The sequence below is a fragment of the Poecilia reticulata genome, chromosome 13, assembly GCF_904066995.2.
Source record: "Poecilia reticulata chromosome 13, P_reticulata-male-v2, whole genome shotgun sequence".
In the NCBI taxonomy this organism is placed as follows: domain Eukaryota; kingdom Metazoa; phylum Chordata; class Actinopteri; order Cyprinodontiformes; family Poeciliidae; genus Poecilia; species Poecilia reticulata.
In genome coordinates, this window is record NC_088842.1 from 974,648 (window position 1) to 992,781 (window position 18,134).

Genomic DNA, 18,134 nt, shown 5'->3' on the forward strand with positions numbered 1-18,134 from the left:
CATGGATTATATCTTTATATAGACCTGTCTATTGATTATAGATTAATAGTTTTACTGGACAGAAATTTGGACTGGTTTGTAAGATATTCTCATTACTAGATGTGGTCTCAACAAACCCATGACATTTCAACAATATTATTTTACCTTTTATCTGGAAATAATGTCTGTTTATTCTTGCCATACAGTCTCTGTATTAATTATTGCTCAAAAGGTCTTGCCATACCAGTTTATTCTTCTGTATTTACTTTAGTTTCTTAGTTTATTCTTGCATTTTGTTCTTCATTCATTTCCATTTAGTTTCATTTGATTAGTATTATCCTCTCTTGGTTTATTGCTATGTCCACTTTAGTTTCTTTCCTGTTGCTAGATTTATTTGATTGTTTATTGATTATCAGTAATCTTCACTCATCACCTGCTGCACCGCCTAATCGTCATGTTTCACATATGTATTGATTTTTCACTGTTCGGTGTCGGATTCTCTGTTTTTATGCCATAATTCACATCTAGTTCGTCGCTCCGTTTTATGTCCCGCTACTCCTGTTTCAGAGTTTTGCGCAATGTGCGCAGCTTTTTTTTCCAACCCCCTAAGGTGCAGGGCGGTCGGGAAGCGTATCGATGGGGAAAAGGCAGACTGACATAAACCTTTTAAAACTACAGAAACAATTTTGGTATTCTGATTATTGAAATTTAAAAGTGCTGTGTTGTTCTATCAGCCCGTTTCATACCGGACCACTTACAGCACCGTGTTAACGCTATAAAATGAACGCTCTCTATCGTGGCATCACCCATGGAGAGATTTCTTTATTACTTTATTTAAATAGGTTCATTTTTCAGAGGGATACAAAGTGAGAGTATCGTGATTTTAGTAATTACATGTTTATAAGAACGATTTTCTGTTGTCCTTCCATGGAAGCTGGCAGCTTTCAAACGGAAATAAAACAATTTTTAATATAAGTTGCTGCTTAACATGATCACAGAACTGCCAAAACATATGTACAAAAATACCAGACAAAGTGAATCTCAGCAACGTCACCAGCCGGTGTAGCAGGAGAGGAGCTGCGCCAAAAGCTACAAACACTGAATAGAAGAGCTGCCATTGATACAGTTGCAGCCGAGCATGATTTAATGTTACACATACAGTTTTACCAAGTTGCTCAAAGTCTAAACTGGTATTGTTGTGCATTTAAGGTGTAAAGTTTACCTTCGACCAAACGCCCCCCAAAGGCATCCCAGCGCCCCCCTTTTGTAAAAATGTCCATCAGCGCCCCCTGCCGTCCTCTGAACGCCCCCTGGGGGGCGGTACCGCCCACGTTGAGAACCGCTAGTCTACATGGTTAATTTAAAATGTGATGACCCCCACTCACTAATAAAATTCTCCGACCCAGAGCTCTGATGAGGAGGAGGAGAGGAAGGAGTGCAGCAAAACAGCTGACATTGATACAACATTGATCAGACTTCAGCATTTCAGTCATTAGATTTCAACGACAAAACATTGATTCATTGACACATTTTCAACGATTAGAGCTGGATGGTTGTTTGATGGTTGATCCACCGTCAGTTTTCGACTTCAACCAAAAATCAACCTTTCTGACTATAATTCAATGTTGATTTAACATCATGTGCTATCTGGGTTTGGTCCTCAGATCCCGTACCTGGGCTTCTGTGCCTGTGAGGAGCAAGGAGAGACGGGAATGTGGCAGTTGGTGGACCCTCCTATCCTGCCTCTGACTCACGGTCCGAACCACTCCTTCGACTGGAAGGAGACTCTTCTGCAAGAATGACGCCTGCCTGCTCCGAGTCGGTCACAGTGCTCTCCCTGTGCCCCATCCACCTCCACCTCCCCACCAACAACTACCCAGCCCAACAAAATAACTGGAGCTCTTGTCTTCTCAGCCTGTTCAGTAGCTGCTGATTGAGCCAGCAGAGTAAAGATGAGCAGTCCCAGCAGTGGATTGGCAAACGTTCACACTCTGCTGGCGTTATGCAGCGACTCAGGACCCTGACAGGCTCAGGCGGTCTGACGGGGTCAGTGGGTTTCTGCTGCTCTGTGTGGAATCTCATGTCAGCACTGCCTCTGGAATTTGGTCAGATCAACATTGCAAGCTCTTTCATGTCATACTTCCCATGTTGATTTATGCTAAAGCATGTTAGCAGGCTAATATGCAAGCTTAGAACTTAAAGCTTGAACTTCAACTTCCTAGTATGCAGTTGGGGGCTTTTTATTTTTCCTCGCTGTCTGTTAGTCGTGCCACCCCAATATTTTTACCGGCCTGGGGTCTGGCCACCCCATTAGAACGGACTCCACTGGACGTATGTATCAACAAAAGGACCATTGTCTCCCTGTGTGTGTGTGTGTGTGTGTGTGTGTGTGTGTGTGTGTGTGTGTGTGTGTGTGTGCGTGTGTGTGTGTGTGTGTGTGCGTGTGTGCGTGTGTGTGTGTGTGTGTGTGTGTGTGTGTGTGTGTGTGTGTGTGTGTGTGTGTGTGTGTGTGTCAAAATGCACAGTTTTCTTATTTTATTTCCAGTCTCGGCAGCTGAGGCTCATCGCGGTGGGTCTGGTTGCTCGTGGTGTCAGGTCAGATCTCTGCAAATTGAGAAAGTTTCTTCTGTTGCATAATTAACTTTCCTGTCTTAATGAAACTAAATCAAACAACAAAGTGGACGTGTCACAACAGTTCTAAAAAATGTATCACCCATGTTGATTTTTATGCTTGTTTTTGTTACTTTGTTTTTGAATTCTGCAAACATCTGATTTTTTTAATGTGTTTTTTTATGTATGCCAAAAAGGAGGCAGCACGGCCTTCTCCGACCCGTTCAGTGTATTTAGTATATAACACACACACAGAGCTTCGACAGCACATGTTGCACTTAGTGACAATCATCCAGTAGCATCTTGATTCTGGCCCAGCAGCGATCGCTGTCCAAAGGGTTGGAGTAACTGTAATCATATACTGAGAAAGGTCTTCCAATTTAATCTCTATTTATTTTGAAGCCTCTTTTTTAGATAAAAAATAATGTGTACAAAGAAAAAAAACATTTTTAGCTGCATGAAAGAACTTCAGAAGGAATGTCTCAGGTGTTGCATTTAGCAGGTATTTGCAGCTTTGCGTTAATTGCCTCTGAGAGTTCCTGCCTCATCTCCGTATGTTCTTCATTTCTCGGCTGCAAAAGCCAGAGACACAACAAGGACGTTTACTAATAGCACGTTGTGCTATTAGTTTACAACAGATTATCATTTTAAATGTTCTTTTTTTACAAAATGTTCAGGCTGAAACTTGAATGTATTTTTTGTTGCGATGCTAGAGTTTGGTTTGAGTAGACTCTGAGTCTGGAGCCGTTTCTGGGTTATCCTCAGATCATGACGGGAGGCTGATTGTGACAGAATGTAGGAGGACATCAATCAGAGGAGCCATCGACTGGAAGGAGGTTCAACATGATCACGGAGATGCTGGTCTTTTTCTGACCGTTTCAAAAGTAAAAGCAAAGAGTCACAGTTGACCCCCATGAAGCCGATCAGCGAAGCAACATCGGAAAATAAACTGCAGAGACAAATTAAGTGAAAACATCTCAGGTCTGTTTCCTGTTAAAATAAAAGCACTTTCTATTAGTTTAAATAGCATATTTCAATAAATTCCAAATGTAATTAGCATACTAAACTGATTTTCCTAAATTAATCCAGTCTTGTAGTCTGTGTAAGTTTATAATTTATTTTATTCCTAAATTGTTATTACTGTTCTTTAACCTTTTACAACACATGGAGCTAAAACGCCACTTTTCACTTTTTCAGGGTTTTTTTTTTATCCACTCCAGTCAAAAGAGGAATATTTAATTTTAGAGATTTAAAATAAACTCTAAGTCAGTTCTTTCTAAATCTTGGTAGTATCCAGCTAGTAAAAAACTTCACACTGCCAAAAACATGGTTTTCATAAGAAAATACCATGAAGGGGTCAGAGGTCTTACTTTTGATCTTCAGTCACAATCTGAAATTCAGGAACTTCACAGATATTCAGTCTTGCCACATAAAACAAGAAAAGCTTTAGAAATATGTCTTTGACATAAACAAATTAACTACCAACATCTCGTGTATGAATTATATGAACATATACATGAGTATGAATCTATATTAATGACTCCTGGAACATCTTGGGATGACAGTTAAATGTCCAAAACTTAAGCCTGGTTCCCCATCATGTTAACCACGTTCTGTCAAAGTTGGAGAATCTTCATAGGTGCAGACAGAGAATCAGCATAATGTACCATGAGATTTTGTAATGTTATTGTTTGGTCATTGTTGTGACATTTAAGTAGCACTTGCTCAAATATGTCAAAAGAATGTTAGAATAGCCTGACTGAGCTGGAGATCATAAAGTGTATGCTACAGTATCTGTGTCATTTAAATGTGATGCATCAGGGAGGTTAAAACATAGCAACTGGTCAGAGATGTAGATGAAATGTGAGAGAGCAGGATCTGTACCCTGGCCATTAATAGAACCAAAATGAAATATTTTTCCTTTTAGAACCATCAACAAATCGATGAAGGACTACGAATGACACCAGGGTGATGACAATTATGGTCTTTCTCAAACTGTATCCATGGACCACTTCGCTGTTCTTTATGTGGAACCTGATCAAAACTGCAGACGCTCGTTACTGCTGGTGTTTTTATCTCCACAAAAATAGATTCTTTACTTTTTTCAAAGCTGATGTTGATAAAACCACAACTTCACAGTTACTATGTTTCCATCAAATAAGAAATGCAATTAAAATCACACGTAGTCTGTCCATGCAATGTCTTTAAAAAACATACAGCATCATGATCCTCCTGCTACTTCCTGTCGTCTTCTTTGGAATTTGCGCCAGTGGCAACATCACTGTTGTGGTTTGTGTGACTCATTCGATGCAAAAAAAAGTGTTTCCATTGCAGTAAACCGATTTGGATATGGCCAAAAAATCCACCTCATCCTAGCGCAAAACATTTTTTTCAAGAATTTTTTTAAAATAGGCATGTTTCCATTAAGCTGATTTATTTTAGAAATGTCAAATTTCCCAATTATATGGTCAATGAAAATTAATGAGTTATAGTTTACTACCTGAGATGCCATATAACTGTGATTTTGTTAAAATGTGAACCGATTGTCAGAGAGGCGTAAGACTATGAGCTAGTTAGGTTTTTTAAGGTTTTTTCTTATTTTAGCCGTTTTCCCTGACTAAATAATGGAGACATGTTTGTTGGATGGAAAGAGGAACATTCATTTATCCCAGGAGAAGAAAAAGAAAAAGAGAGCCTGTATTTCTTATTTATTGTCTGAACATATCAAATGTTCAGACTGCATATAAACTGCATATAAATTACAGTTCCACCATTTCAAGCCAAAATATATGTTAGTATGTATTTTAAAATGAAGCGTGTGAATGTGTGCAGTTTATGACTTTTTTTGTCCACTTTTGCAAACATGCAGCTATCAAAGAGAAATGGCTACTTTTTAAAAAAAAGCTTCCATATTTTCATATGCAGAGATGACTGGGGGAAGGAAGTAGGGCCAGCAAATTATTTTTTTTTGTGACGATCTTCATTTGATTTTTAAATTGTGCTTTTTATTCAGATGCTAAGAAAACAACATTCTTTCCTCTGCAATAACTTAAAAGAAAAGGCTATCCATTGTTCACTTGTGATTTTCATCTAACAGTAATTTAACAGTCGGACAGCTTTGTCTTTCTGTCTAGTCTGGATGTTTCTACTCTTGCTTATGTTATAATTATAAATATATTCACATCCAACTTTTAAATAAAACAGAACATCATTATTTGGATACTGAAAAACACAGACTTGCTTCCTGATTTCAAAATAAGTGGTGTTTATAGCCATTAAACACATTTGTGGTTAATGTGACAAAATGTTAAAAATCTCACGGAAAAATGGCAATGCACTTTACTGAAGGGGTAGCTTTTATTTTCCACATCAGATTGGCTACAGTTTCAAAAGTAAGTAGAAATCCAAGCCAATAAAATGAAATTCCTTCAACTGTCACTGAACGGATGTTTTTATTTAAAATGAATGTGGACGGCAACGAACAGGAGGACTTCTGCCAGGCTGAGAGGGAGGAGGTAGGTCAAAACAGAAACCCTAATTATTCAAAAGGTCAAATTAAATGTCTAGAGTTAGTTAAAAGAAAAACAAAGAATCTCATTGTAACAAGTAAACAAAACGCAAAAAGATTACCAAGATATTTTTAGTTACAGTTTTAAAAAATATAGCTACTTTGGTTAAAAAATAAATAACCACTAACAGATAGCTTTATCATAAATTATGTCAATAGAACGTTAATTGAACAGATAAACTGAATTTCTCCACAGATAGTTTAACTATTAGGTAATATATGTTCAATTAAAAATGTCTTTGGGGAAATTATGGAAAGCTACACTTCCTCTCAGCTGTTACTATTATTCATGCCATGCTAGGCTAACTATGTGCTGACATATGCTCTTAGAGTAACTGATGAAACTTTTAAGTGAAGCTTTGAGTGAGAAAATTTGAAACCAGAATATTTCTGTGTCACAGAAAAACCGACTTGTATGGAAGCTTTTAACTGCCACAAATAGAAAATGAATACAGGAGCAGTATCTCTTTAAGACGTGACAGTTTCTCATTATAACAATCCATCCATTCATCCATCCATCCATCCATCCGTCCATCCATCCATCCATCCATCCATCCATCCATCCATCCATCCATCCATCCATCCATCCATCCATCCATCCATCCATCCATCCTCTTCTGCTTCATTTGGGGTTGGGTCGCGGGGGCAGCAGCTTCAGAAGGGAGGCCCAGACTTCCCTCTCCCAGCTACTTCTTCCAGCTCCTCCGGGGGAATCTCAAGGCGTTCCCAGGCCAGCCGAGAGACGTAATCCCTCCAGCGTGTCCTGGGTCTTCGAAGACGAAGGCAGATGGATGGATTATTGACTTGTTAAAAAGGCATAAAAGGGGCTCCCTCTGATGCTCCATCTTCCCACTCCGTTTCTTCCAGATGACAGCACAACATCCTGTGAGGTGTTGCCAACATAAACAAGTTTTATTTTTTATTATGATACAAAATACTGCACCTATGCTATTTCCAATTTCTGGCACTCATGTCTATGGAAAATCAACAATAAGGCAAAGTTTAGCCTAAAATTATTGAAACTCCCAGCAAATTTAGTTTAGATGGATTAATATTAAGAATTTTCTAAATCGTTTTCTTTCTGGAAGTGATATCAGTGTTTGAAGTGGGCCAGCCAGAGTCCAGACTTGAATATGAAAGAATTCATGTGTCAAACTCAAGGCCAGGGGGCCTAATCTGGCCCACCATTAGTATTTATGTGGCCCTCTAGAGCAGGGGTGTCCAAAGTGGGTCCTTGAGGGCCGGCATCCTACACATTTTAGTTCTCTCCCTGGTGGTAGTAACAACCTTTTCAGCTTGTCAGTGTTCCTGTTAGGCCTCTAATGTGCCATCATTTGATCCAGGTGTGTTAAACCAGGGAGAGAACTAAAACATGCAGGATGCTGGGCCTCCAGGACCCACTGTGGACACCCCTGCTCTAGAACTTCCAATATAAAAGCTGCTGTCTTAAATATTGTTTTGTTATTTAAATCAAATCAGTTTTTATCTATATGCTGCTAAATTACATCAATGTGAAAAGATGTACTCATCAAAAGCAGAAACAACTATTTATTACAGTGTCAGTATTATATAAAATCAACTTTTTTGAGCTTTACATCCTGTTATGTTATCCCTTCATCCAAAACACACCTAGAATGTTGCCTTGATTCTTGTATGCACGTTTGAAAAATCCCTTAATCTCCCATGGCAACCATTCAGCTGTGCAAAACACCTGTGTGGATACCTCACATAGCAACCATCGCCTGCAACTCCCCCACTCCGTTCCTTTAGACTAGCTAGCAGCAATTAACAAACACCTTCTAATTGCTGCTGAGTTCACCATACGAGCTACTTCTCAGTGACACCCTGGTAAAAACATTGTAAAAGGGTTAATAGAGGAACCTTTTACCTTTATTAAGTTGTGATGACTTCATGCAGGCGGAGTTTCAGAAAAGGCAGGCGTTTTTAAAGAGACAGAAACCCAATTTCAAGGAATTAAAATACAAAGTAAAAATTAATTTAAGTCATATTTGAATTATATTGCATTTTTATAACAACTGAAGGTAATAGTTACTTTATTGTGTTATAAAATCGCTCTATGTGCCTAGAAAATACATAATACTAACTTTTTAATATTGTCAGAGTTTATTAATGGGTGGTTTTATGTATACATTCTGCCATAAAAAACCCTTAAGAATATTTGTGACCTTGATATGGCCCAAAAGGAAAATAATTTTGAGACCTCATAGAGAATCTGTGGAGGGAGCCCAAGAAAAAAAAAAATTTGTTGCTGTAATCCCAAGATTACAGCAACATTCTTCTTATTAGTAAGAATGGTCAACATATAGTAAATAGCATGTTTGTTTTTTTTCTAAATTGATACTACTTTTACATTGTTACATATTTTTTCAGATATCTGCCTTGCACTCAACCATAACTTTAATCGTACCCTGGTGATGTGTTCAGAGGATTCAGCAACATGAAAAAGTTTGAACTTTGCAAGACAGCTGAATATCGCGTCATGAAGGACACTGCTGAAGTGGACCCGGAGTTCTGTAGATGGCCCACGGCTCCAGACGGCTACATCCCCAACTCCATTATCAGAAGCTGGAGGAAGAAACGAAAACGTGTCAGCGGGGAAGACTTCTGGGAGGAATTCTTTTTTGGCCATCTGTATGATATTGATAAAGGTGAACTGAGCGAGGAAGAGGAGATAACTGCTGACAAGGTCTTCTACTCTTATTTCAATATTGATGATATCGATATTCCTGCTGAGATGGAAAGGAAGAAGTCAGTAAGAGCCAGGAAGACAAGCAGACGTAAATCAAGCAGAATGGGAGGAAAAAAAGTCATTGGAAGAAAGGGTTCAGCTAAACCAAAAATAAGCCAGAAGAGAAAGGAGAGCGTGAATGGGCTAGGAAGTTTGGCTTTCCGGCAGTTGCCTGATATGCAGCCGAAAAGGAGTCTGACAACTTCTGGAAGAAGTCTTGTGTCTCAGAGGTTAGGTCGAAGAAGAAGTGACAGGTAAGCAGCCAAACACAAATATGACTTTAAATATGACCACAAATATGCACAAATGTTAACAACAATACAGTGTAAGTGTTTGTGTGTGACAGACGTTTCAAAGCAGGAATTGAAGAGGTCAGACCTCCTACGTCACAGGAAGATCTGCAGGACAGAACAAGGCTTGGTGAAGGTGTCCAGCTAGGGGTTGGTGAAGGTGTCCAGCTAGGGGTTGGTGAAGGTGTCCAGCTAGGGGTTGGTGAAGGTGTCCAGCTAGGGGTTGGTGAAGGTGTCCAGCTAGGGGTTGGTGAAGACGCCCAACATCCACTTCAATCTGACTCCATGTTCGATTCAGCAAGCCAACAATTCGACACAGTACCTGAAGGTGCAAGGAATTAATGCTCATATGTATGAAGATGTATGATTCCATACAATTCAAACACTTACACTTTTCTTTGTATTTTTGCAGAGGGCCAGCAGTCTTCAGTTGACTATGCAGATGCTGACATCTCACAGCAAGGTGACATACGAGAACCCATAGCATAAAGTTGGCATCAAAAGCACAGCATTCAAAACAACAACTATAACTTACTATGAGCTGCATAATGTTCCCTTCTGATGATATATTGGGAAGTAAGGAATACTGAAAATGCATTCAAATTCAAAAATACTTTATTAATCCCAAAGGCAAATTAAATGTTGTGACTCAGTAATTTAGATTCTTCAAAGATCCATTGAAGATGATGATGGCTGCTGACAAAAAATATTTTCTGAAGTGGTCTGTACTGCACTGAATCTGAAGAAACCTCTGGCTGAAGATGCTCTGTCTTCCCAAGACAAGAATCTTGGGAAGGCAGATGAGTCCTTCCCAAGATGCCTGGGAAGGACTGCCTCATGACTGTCCTCTTCATGAGACAGTCATGAGGCAGTCTCATGCAAAAGATGGTCAGGGTTATCTATGATTTTCTTGATCCTCTGAAGAATTATTCCTTGCATCATCATCTCCAGAGGTTCCACAGAACCAGAGCAGAACCAGTCTTCTTCATCAGGTTGTTGAGCCTTTTTAGGTCCTTGGTTCTGATACTGCTGCCCCCACAGATGACGGCAGAAGAGATGACCCTCTCAACAACAGATTTATAGAAGATCTGCATCAACTTGCTGCAAACCTTGAGGGATCTTAGCTTTGTCAAGAAGTACAGTCTGCTCTGTCCCTTCTTATAGACGCTTCACTGTTGCGTCTCCAGTCCCGTCTGTTATCAACGTGAACATTGAGGTGTTTATATTCCTTAACCACCTCCACTTCTTCTCCCATGATGGAAATAGGGTTTGATTTAATCCTGTTCCTCCTGAGATCAACAATCATCTCCTTTGTTCTGTTCACATTTAAAATTAGGTTATTGTTCCCACAAAATGACACAAAGCATGTCATGGTGTGTCAACATGCTGCCAATTAACACCAGACACCAATACATTTATACCTGAAGCTAATTACCAATGCCTGGTGGCTTCTCCAAAACATCAACTATTTCCCCTAAATAACTTTGTAACAAGTTAGGTGGTATGTTAATGGTTATTGTCCATTTGGAAGGCCCATATGTGCCTAAGCTTTAAATTCCTGTCTTTAGATGTTGATTCGATATTTCCACATCATTTTATCATAACGTCATCTATTTTAGGAAGTGTTCCATATACAGGAGCTCCTCCATACAGGAACTGGTGCACAGCTCTTCCATAACTCACAGTTGGGGTGGTCTTCTCAGGCACTGCAGTTTCCTCACATTTTCTTCAAACGTAACTTTGACCATAACAATAAACACTTGAGTTTTAGTTTAATCAAATCACAGGACATGTCTTCAAAAGCTATAGTGTCTGTCCCTGAGTGCATTTGCAAACTGTGATTTGTTTGAAATTTGTGAATTTATTTGGCAGGGACAATTAATTTTAATTTATATTTCTGCAAATGTGTGCCATTAGTATTTATATATCTATAAATGTGTGATATTTATGAGCCCTGTACAGTATGAAGTAACAATCCATCTCCTTTGTTTTTTATGTAGCTTTAGATGATCAAACACAGATCAGCACCACTGAAACTCCTTCACCGAAGGTTTCTCCTCCAACTCCAGAGGATAACAAATTCAAACGGAAGGTTACCTTCCAATCGCCTCAAGATCAAGATCTTCTCCTGTCCACTGATAATTATGAGGAGTACAGATCCAAGATGTCTCTTGGTAGAGAGGTTATGTCACTCTTTAAAAAGCAAAAAGAAACATTCTCTCCTCAAATGAAAAGAGCTAAGTTAAGTTCTGGAAGAAGAAGCTTAAGTTATGGAAGGAGAAAATTTAGTTCTGTAAGGGGAAGCCTTGTTAGAGGAAGAAGGACTAGTTTTAAAAAGAGAAAGTCTAGCACTGGAAAGGGACAGATAAGTCTTCCAAAGGCACCTCATTTTCCACTTGCTCATTTCTCTGCAGGATTAAATAAACAGAATATCAGAGGCAAACCTCGAGTTTCATTGTCCACCACTTTCCGAAAGCAGCTGAAAGTCCAACCTGAACGTCTTTCAGGCAGTGCTGATAACAGGCTTTCTCCTTCTCTATCCCTCGGCCCTATCAGCGACACTAGGCCCATTCCTGAGTGGAGGAAGAACCTGTACAAACTGATTGCTCGCAAGGGTTTCCGTTCTTCACGGGCACAAAGGCGGTTTTCTGTAGAGTATCCAGAGGAGTCTTCCGCTGCATCTATGCTCTCAGCAAAAATCCCCATGCTCCAACTAGGACAAGCTGAAGAATCCCAACAGGAGAAGCAGGAGATTGAACTGAAAAAGAGCACAGAGCCAACTCGCCAACAACCCACCGAAGGGCAGTTTGCAGCAGAGCATCAACAGGAGTCTGCTGGTGCATCTCAGCCTTCAGTAACCACCCCTGAGCTCCAACAGGGTAAAGCTGAAGAATCCCAACAGGAAAAGCAGGAGAATGAATTGAAAAAGAGCACAGAGCCAACTCGCCAACAACCCGCCGAAGGGCAGTTTGCAGCAGAGCATCAACAGGAGTCTGCTGGTGCATCTCAGCCTTCAGTAACCACCCCTGAGCTCCAACAGGGTAAAGCTGAAGAATTCCAAAGGGTGAAACAGAGGATCCAATTGAAAAAGAGCACAGAGCTAACCCACCGACAACCTGCCAAAGAGCAGTTTGCTGCAGAGCATCCACAGCAATCTGCCAGTGCGTCCCAACCACCTGTAACCACTCCCATGGACCAAAAGCAGAAACTGGAGATCCAATTGAAAAAGAGCACAGAGCAAACCTACCAACAACCTACTGAAGGGCAGTTTGCTGCAGATCATCCAGGGGAACCTCCCTATCCATTAGAATCTTTAACAGTCAAATCCATTAAACCAAAGCCTCAACTAAGTTCGACACAGGAGTTCAAATTGATGAAGAGAACAGAGCCAACCCAACAACAACCTACCACAGAGCAGTTTGCTGCAGAGCATCCACAGGCTTTTACCCATGCATCCCAACCTTCCACCCCCACGCTCCAAAAGGGTCAATCTGAAGCATCCTTAAGGGTGGGGCAGGAGATCGAATTGAAAAAGAGCACAGAGCCAACCCACCAAAGGCCAAGTTTATATGGAGAATCCCCAGGAGCCTCCCCATATGCAGAAGTCATCCCATACGCAGGAGTTTCCCCATATGCAGGAGTTTCCCCATACACAGATGATTCCTCACATACAGGAGTCCCCCCATACACAGGAGCTACACCATATACAGGAGCTGCCCCTTACACAGGGCCACTCCCTTATACAGGAGCTCCCCCTTACACAGGAGCACCCCCATATACAGGAGCTGCTCCATACCCAGGAACTGCCCTATACCCAGGAACTGCCCCATACATAGGAGGCCCCCCATACACAGGAGCTACACCATATACAGGAGCTGCCCCTTACACAGGGCCACTCCCTTATACAGGGGCTCCCCCTTATACAGGAGCACCCCCATATACAGGAGCTGCTCCATACCCAGGAACTGCCCCATACCCAGGAACTGCCCCATACTCAGGAACTGCCCCATGCATAGGAGCCCCCCCATACACAGGAGCTACACCATATACAGGAGCTACACAATACACAGAAGCCCCCCCATATACAGGTGCTGCCCCATATGCAGGAGTTCCCCCATACACAGGAGTTGCCCCATATTCAGGAGCTGCCCCATATACAGGAGCTCCCCCATATGCAGGAGCTCCCCCATATACAGGAGCACCCCCATATACAGGAGTTCCCCCATATACAGGAGCACCCCCATATACAGAAGTTCCCCCATATACAGGAGCCCCCCTATTTACAGGAGCACCCCCATATACAGAATATCCCCCATACACAGGAGTCCCGGGAATCGTCCCATACACAGGAGCCCCTCCATACACAGGAGCCCCTCCATTCACAGGAGCCCCCCCATACACAGGAGTCCCGGGAATCCTCCCATACACAGGAACCCCCCCATACACAGGAGCTCCCAAAACTACAGAAGTCTCTTCGTTACAATTCACCGAAGGGCAATATGCTGCAAAGTATCCACAGAAGCCTCCCTGTGCATCCCGACCTACAATAACCATGTCCATGCTCCAATGGGGCTCCGCTTACACCACCCTTAGGGAGCTAAGAGTGGTTAAGGACCTGAGGGTGGCACAGAAGAGTCAATTGAAAGACAGCAAAGAACCAATCCATCGAAAGTCAATTTTCTGGACAGCATACAGAGGAGTCTCCCCATTCAAACTTCCCAAAGTGCAGTATGCTGCAGAGCATCCAAAGCAGCCTCCCCATGTCAATTTACGAAAGGATGATTTGCTGCAGAGTATCCCCAAGAGTCTCCCCATGCCAACCCATCGAAAGGCTGTTTGTGGAACTGAAATAGGAACTTTTCCGTGCCAACCCACAGAAGTGCAGTTTGCTGAGGAGCAACCACAGGAGCCTACTCATGCATCCCAACGTTCAAAAACAATGCTGCGACGGGGTCGAGCTGAACCATCCCTAAGGGTAGTGCAGGAGGTCCAATTGAAACACAGCACAGAGCAAGCCCAATGTTCCTTCAGCCAAGTGGTCCCTTTGGCTTCTCAACAAAACTTCATCACCTCACGTAAATGCGGGAAGACGCAGTATGGAAAACTGCAGTTTGACTGGATGAGGGGATCTGTGAAATCTCAGCATTCATTAAAGTGAAAACTGATTTGTTTCAAGAAAACAAAGTATCTTTCCTTCATGTAAGAAAGATTTCTTTGTACACCTTCAATCAGCTTAGCTACTTGTTTTACTCCACATGGAATTATTTCTAGAAAATGTTTTCATTCACATGGAAGTGCAGAGAGCACCGTAAAATGCTATTTTCCCTCTGGATCTATGGGTGGCGCCAAACATGAAGTATGGAACATATGTATGGTAGGGGTGTAGTGAAACAATAATTTCACGATACGATACAATATACGATATTCTGGTCACAATACGATATGTATCACAATATTTGTTGAGCAGTACAATTCGATACTATTCAGTGCATTTTTACGATTTTCTGAAAGATTTTAGAAGGACAGAGCAATTTTAGTGACATTTTGTGTTCCATAGGCTTGAATTTAGTTACTGTAAACTTATTAAAAGCACCAACTACACAATACCTGGCTCTGATTGGACAGTCTAACAGTCTGCATCTGGACAAAATGAATCAAAGATGCAGTGAGAAAATTAATTTCTGTCATTTAATTCATGTGGATTTGACATAAAACTCAAAAGTTTAATGGTAATCCAGGAGCAGAGTGGGGTGATTATCAGCCTCTGTAGACTCTCAATATGCAAATGACTGCACTTATGTTTTTTCTTTTGGACACTGTGGCTGCATTTTGGAGTAAAAATGCAGCCACAAATGCAGTCTTTTGGACTATGGGGAAAAGGCTTTTCTACCTTGGCTCCCGGAGTTAGCCGTGACTGTAAGATGCTTTCTTCTAACTGCTTAAGTAGTGGCTCCGCCTCACCCCGTAGTGATCGACTCCCTGCAGCTACCCAGCACCGCTATTCCCCTGCTTGCATCTCTGATCTCAGAGGCTAATGTCCATGGATCTTACCACAGGAGCCACGTTTCATTGGCTAATGCCCATTTCACGGCACAGCGCAGCTACCACGTGCTTGACCGTGTCACAAACACAAGCTACAGTAGTAAATACATGCTAATGTACATTGTGGACTAGCAGACCTACAGAAGGTTTTTGCCGAAACTTTCTTTTTCGAAAGGACTCGAAAAAGAATGGTTCTCCACTGTCAGTGGGGTATATGTACAGGCGATGTCAGGTATCCCGATTGTATTTGTGGAACTAAAATTCACAGATTTCCAAAATCTGAAACGGAATGCCTTGCTTGGATCAAAGCTTGTGCACAACCACATTTGCAGCTCGACTGTCGTAGGATCAATAAGAACAAAGGATTGTCTGCTGGTGTAAGTATTATTGCTTTGCTTTCTGAATGAAAAAAAGAAAGTCAATAAACACATCCATCATGAAAACCTTTTAGCCAAGTACAGCATAATGGCAATACCGATATAACTTCTCCACCTTGAAGCCTGTCTGTTACAGTCTTACGTTAGCTGAACAGATCAATATGCAATGTGTAACGTATCTGACATACATTAAGATTTTATTTGACCTGAAAAGGCTTTTTACTAAACTGTAATCATGTTAGCCACGCTAGGACCAAGTACAGTGCATCAGGCCTAGGCACATTCGAACATTTGCCAACAACAGAAATCACTGATTTCAAAAGTAACCCTCAAAACCATGAATGCTCACTTACCCAGCCTTGCAAGAACAATAGGTGTCAGTGATCTTGTCCACAGCTATATTTATGCTGAGGATCTGCTGTTTTCCTCATCAACCGGTAGCATTTATAGCTGCGATGCGCACAATGTTGGAGGCATCGCGTGGCTAAAACAACTTGATGTCGTCCAAAAAAGATGACATGAACTTGTTGGTTCCCATGTCCATTGTCGTGGCTGATATTTTGTGAAAATCTGGCAGAAATGCTAATCGATTCAGAAATACTCTGCAGAGTCAGTTGAAATAAAAGACGCCATGTTTACACATAGAAACTAAGCCCCGCGAGGCTTTGTTTGTGAGACATGAAGTCACATGGGGTTTTCGAGGGGCGTTTCTGGGCGGAGCTTTGGTAAAGTCCATAAAGAAGAGAGTAATGACGAAGCTGTGGTCAGAGTTCTGTCGTGCAGCTCAACAGTGTCCAGTCAAACTCCAGTGTGAAACACCGGTCATAATAGATTGTGTCTGGAGTGTCGGGTCTCGCGCTGCAACTAGAGAGGCGAATCCGACCATTTTCACTGCGCTTCTGATCGTTTCTCGGGAAAACAGTTCATGTAATCATATCAATGTTGTAACTTTCAGTTTTATCGGCAGCTGCTGTTAAAAAACAAACAAAAAAACAGAATTGTAAAATAAATAAATAAATGAGGTCTTGTGTGGAGTTCTTCTTTTTGTGTTGTTTTTTAACCGTCAAGAAAATCGTCGTTTTCCAACTTTTGTCACTCAAGCCTAACAAATAAAACACATTGTGTATATTTATAATTGTTCATTGCTGATAATAAAAGAATGAAAGCTGGCAGCAGGGCACAAAAAATTAAGACTTTCTGAAGTGTAGGCTTTCTGGAAAATCCCGTTCTAATGTAAAGTATGACAGATTACTGGATAAAATAAATTTCTAGTTGATTGTGTAAATTGACATGCAAAATTTGCTTTCATCCTAAAAAAGTACTTTGGACCACTGAGCAACAGTCCAGTGCTGCTTCTCTGTAGCCCAGGTCAGACGCTTCTGCTGCTGTTTCTGGTTCAACGGTGGCTTGACCTTTGACCTGGGGAATGCAGCACCTGTAGCCCATTTCCTGCACACGCCTGTGCACGGTGGCTCTGGATGTTTCTACTCCAGACTCAGTCCACAGCTTCCTCAGGTCCCCCAAGGTCTGGAATCGGTCCTTCTCCACCATCTTCCTCAGGGTCCGGTCACCTCTTCTCGTTGTGCAGCATTTTCTGACACACTTTTTCCTTTGAGTTTTGAGTAATGAACCAGGCTGGGAGTTTTTAAAAGCCTCAGGAATCTTTTGCAGGTGTTTAGAGTTACTTTGTTGATTCAGATGATGAGGTTAACGGCTCGTTAAGAGAACCTTTTCATGATATGCTAATATTTTGAGACAGGGATTTTGGGTTTTCATGAGCTGTTTGCCAAAATCATCAGTATTAAAACAATAAAATACCTGAAATATTTCAGTTGGTGTGCAATGAATCTAAAATATATGACAGTTTAATTTTTATCATCACAATATGCTATTTTTTTGAGAAGGACCTGTATATGATACCAGTTCCATTACTATTTGACAGTTTAACTTAGTGCCACCATCTTCCATAGTGAATATTATCTGTTCTCAGAATTTAAATGCTTTCAAACCCTGGCACCCGAGAACTACCACACACAGATGTTTCTGGTACAGACTCACATTGATGGATAAATGTGATATACAGTATGCCTGTTCTCTCACTGATCTACAAACGTCTGCACGTATTTTTAGATTGTATATGGTTGATAAAGTGAATATCATAAATATATTTATATTTGAATAGAAAATAGATTTCAGATTATGTTAGTTTTTAATTTTAGATCATTTAGATCAGGGGTGTCAAACTCCAGTCCTAAGGGCCACTGTCCTGCAGTTTTTAGATGTGCCACAGGTACAAAACACTGAATGAAATGGCTTAATTACCTCCTCCTTGTGTAGATCAGTTCTCCAGAACCTTGCTAATGATCTAATTATTCTATTCAGGCGGTGCAGCAGAGGCACATCTAAACGTTGCAGGACAGCGGCCCTTCAGGACTGGAGTTTGACATCTGTGATTTAGATAGTACATATCATTTTATGTTCTTTTTTTGGCCTGGGGCCAGCTCCTTACATCAAGGTAC

The 18,134-nt window shown here is 41.1% G+C and overlaps 2 protein-coding genes across 4 annotated transcripts in view; both read left to right on the forward strand.

Annotated features, from left to right (window-relative positions):
• ubash3bb (ubiquitin associated and SH3 domain containing Bb) overlaps positions 1-6,026 on the forward strand; it is a 70,029-nt gene extending 64,003 nt beyond the window's left edge. For all 3 annotated transcript variants that reach the window (XM_081614461.1, XM_008425127.3, XM_081614462.1), the window contains exon 14: positions 1,644-6,026. In XM_081614461.1, coding sequence (XP_081470587.1) covers positions 1,644-1,781 — 138 coding nt within the window. In that variant the 3' untranslated portion in view covers positions 1,782-6,026. The remainder of the gene's footprint in view (positions 1-1,643) is intronic.
• Positions 6,027-6,039: 13 nt separating this feature from the next.
• Positions 6,040-14,634, forward strand: LOC103474357 (uncharacterized). Its single transcript, XM_081614460.1, has 5 exons — positions 6,040-6,104; positions 8,549-9,160; positions 9,253-9,524; positions 9,609-9,659; positions 11,197-14,634. The coding sequence occupies exons 2-5, from the start codon at positions 8,616-8,618 to the stop codon at positions 14,352-14,354; spliced, it is 4,026 nt and encodes a 1,341-aa protein (XP_081470586.1). The 5' UTR covers positions 6,040-6,104; positions 8,549-8,615; the 3' UTR covers positions 14,355-14,634.
• Positions 14,635-18,134: the final 3,500 nt, after the last annotated feature.

Excerpts from the sequence above, each read along its gene's own strand:
- LOC103474357 (XM_081614460.1), top strand. The coding sequence starts at position 8,616 with ATGAAAAAGTTTGAACTTTGCAAGACAGCTGAATATCGCGTCATGAAG. Across the intron at positions 9,161-9,252 it reads GGTCGAAGAAGAAGTGACAG|ACGTTTCAAAGCAGGAATTG; the intron begins GTAAGCAGCCAA and ends TGTGTGTGACAG. Across the intron at positions 9,525-9,608 it reads ATTCGACACAGTACCTGAAG|AGGGCCAGCAGTCTTCAGTT; the intron begins GTGCAAGGAATT and ends GTATTTTTGCAG.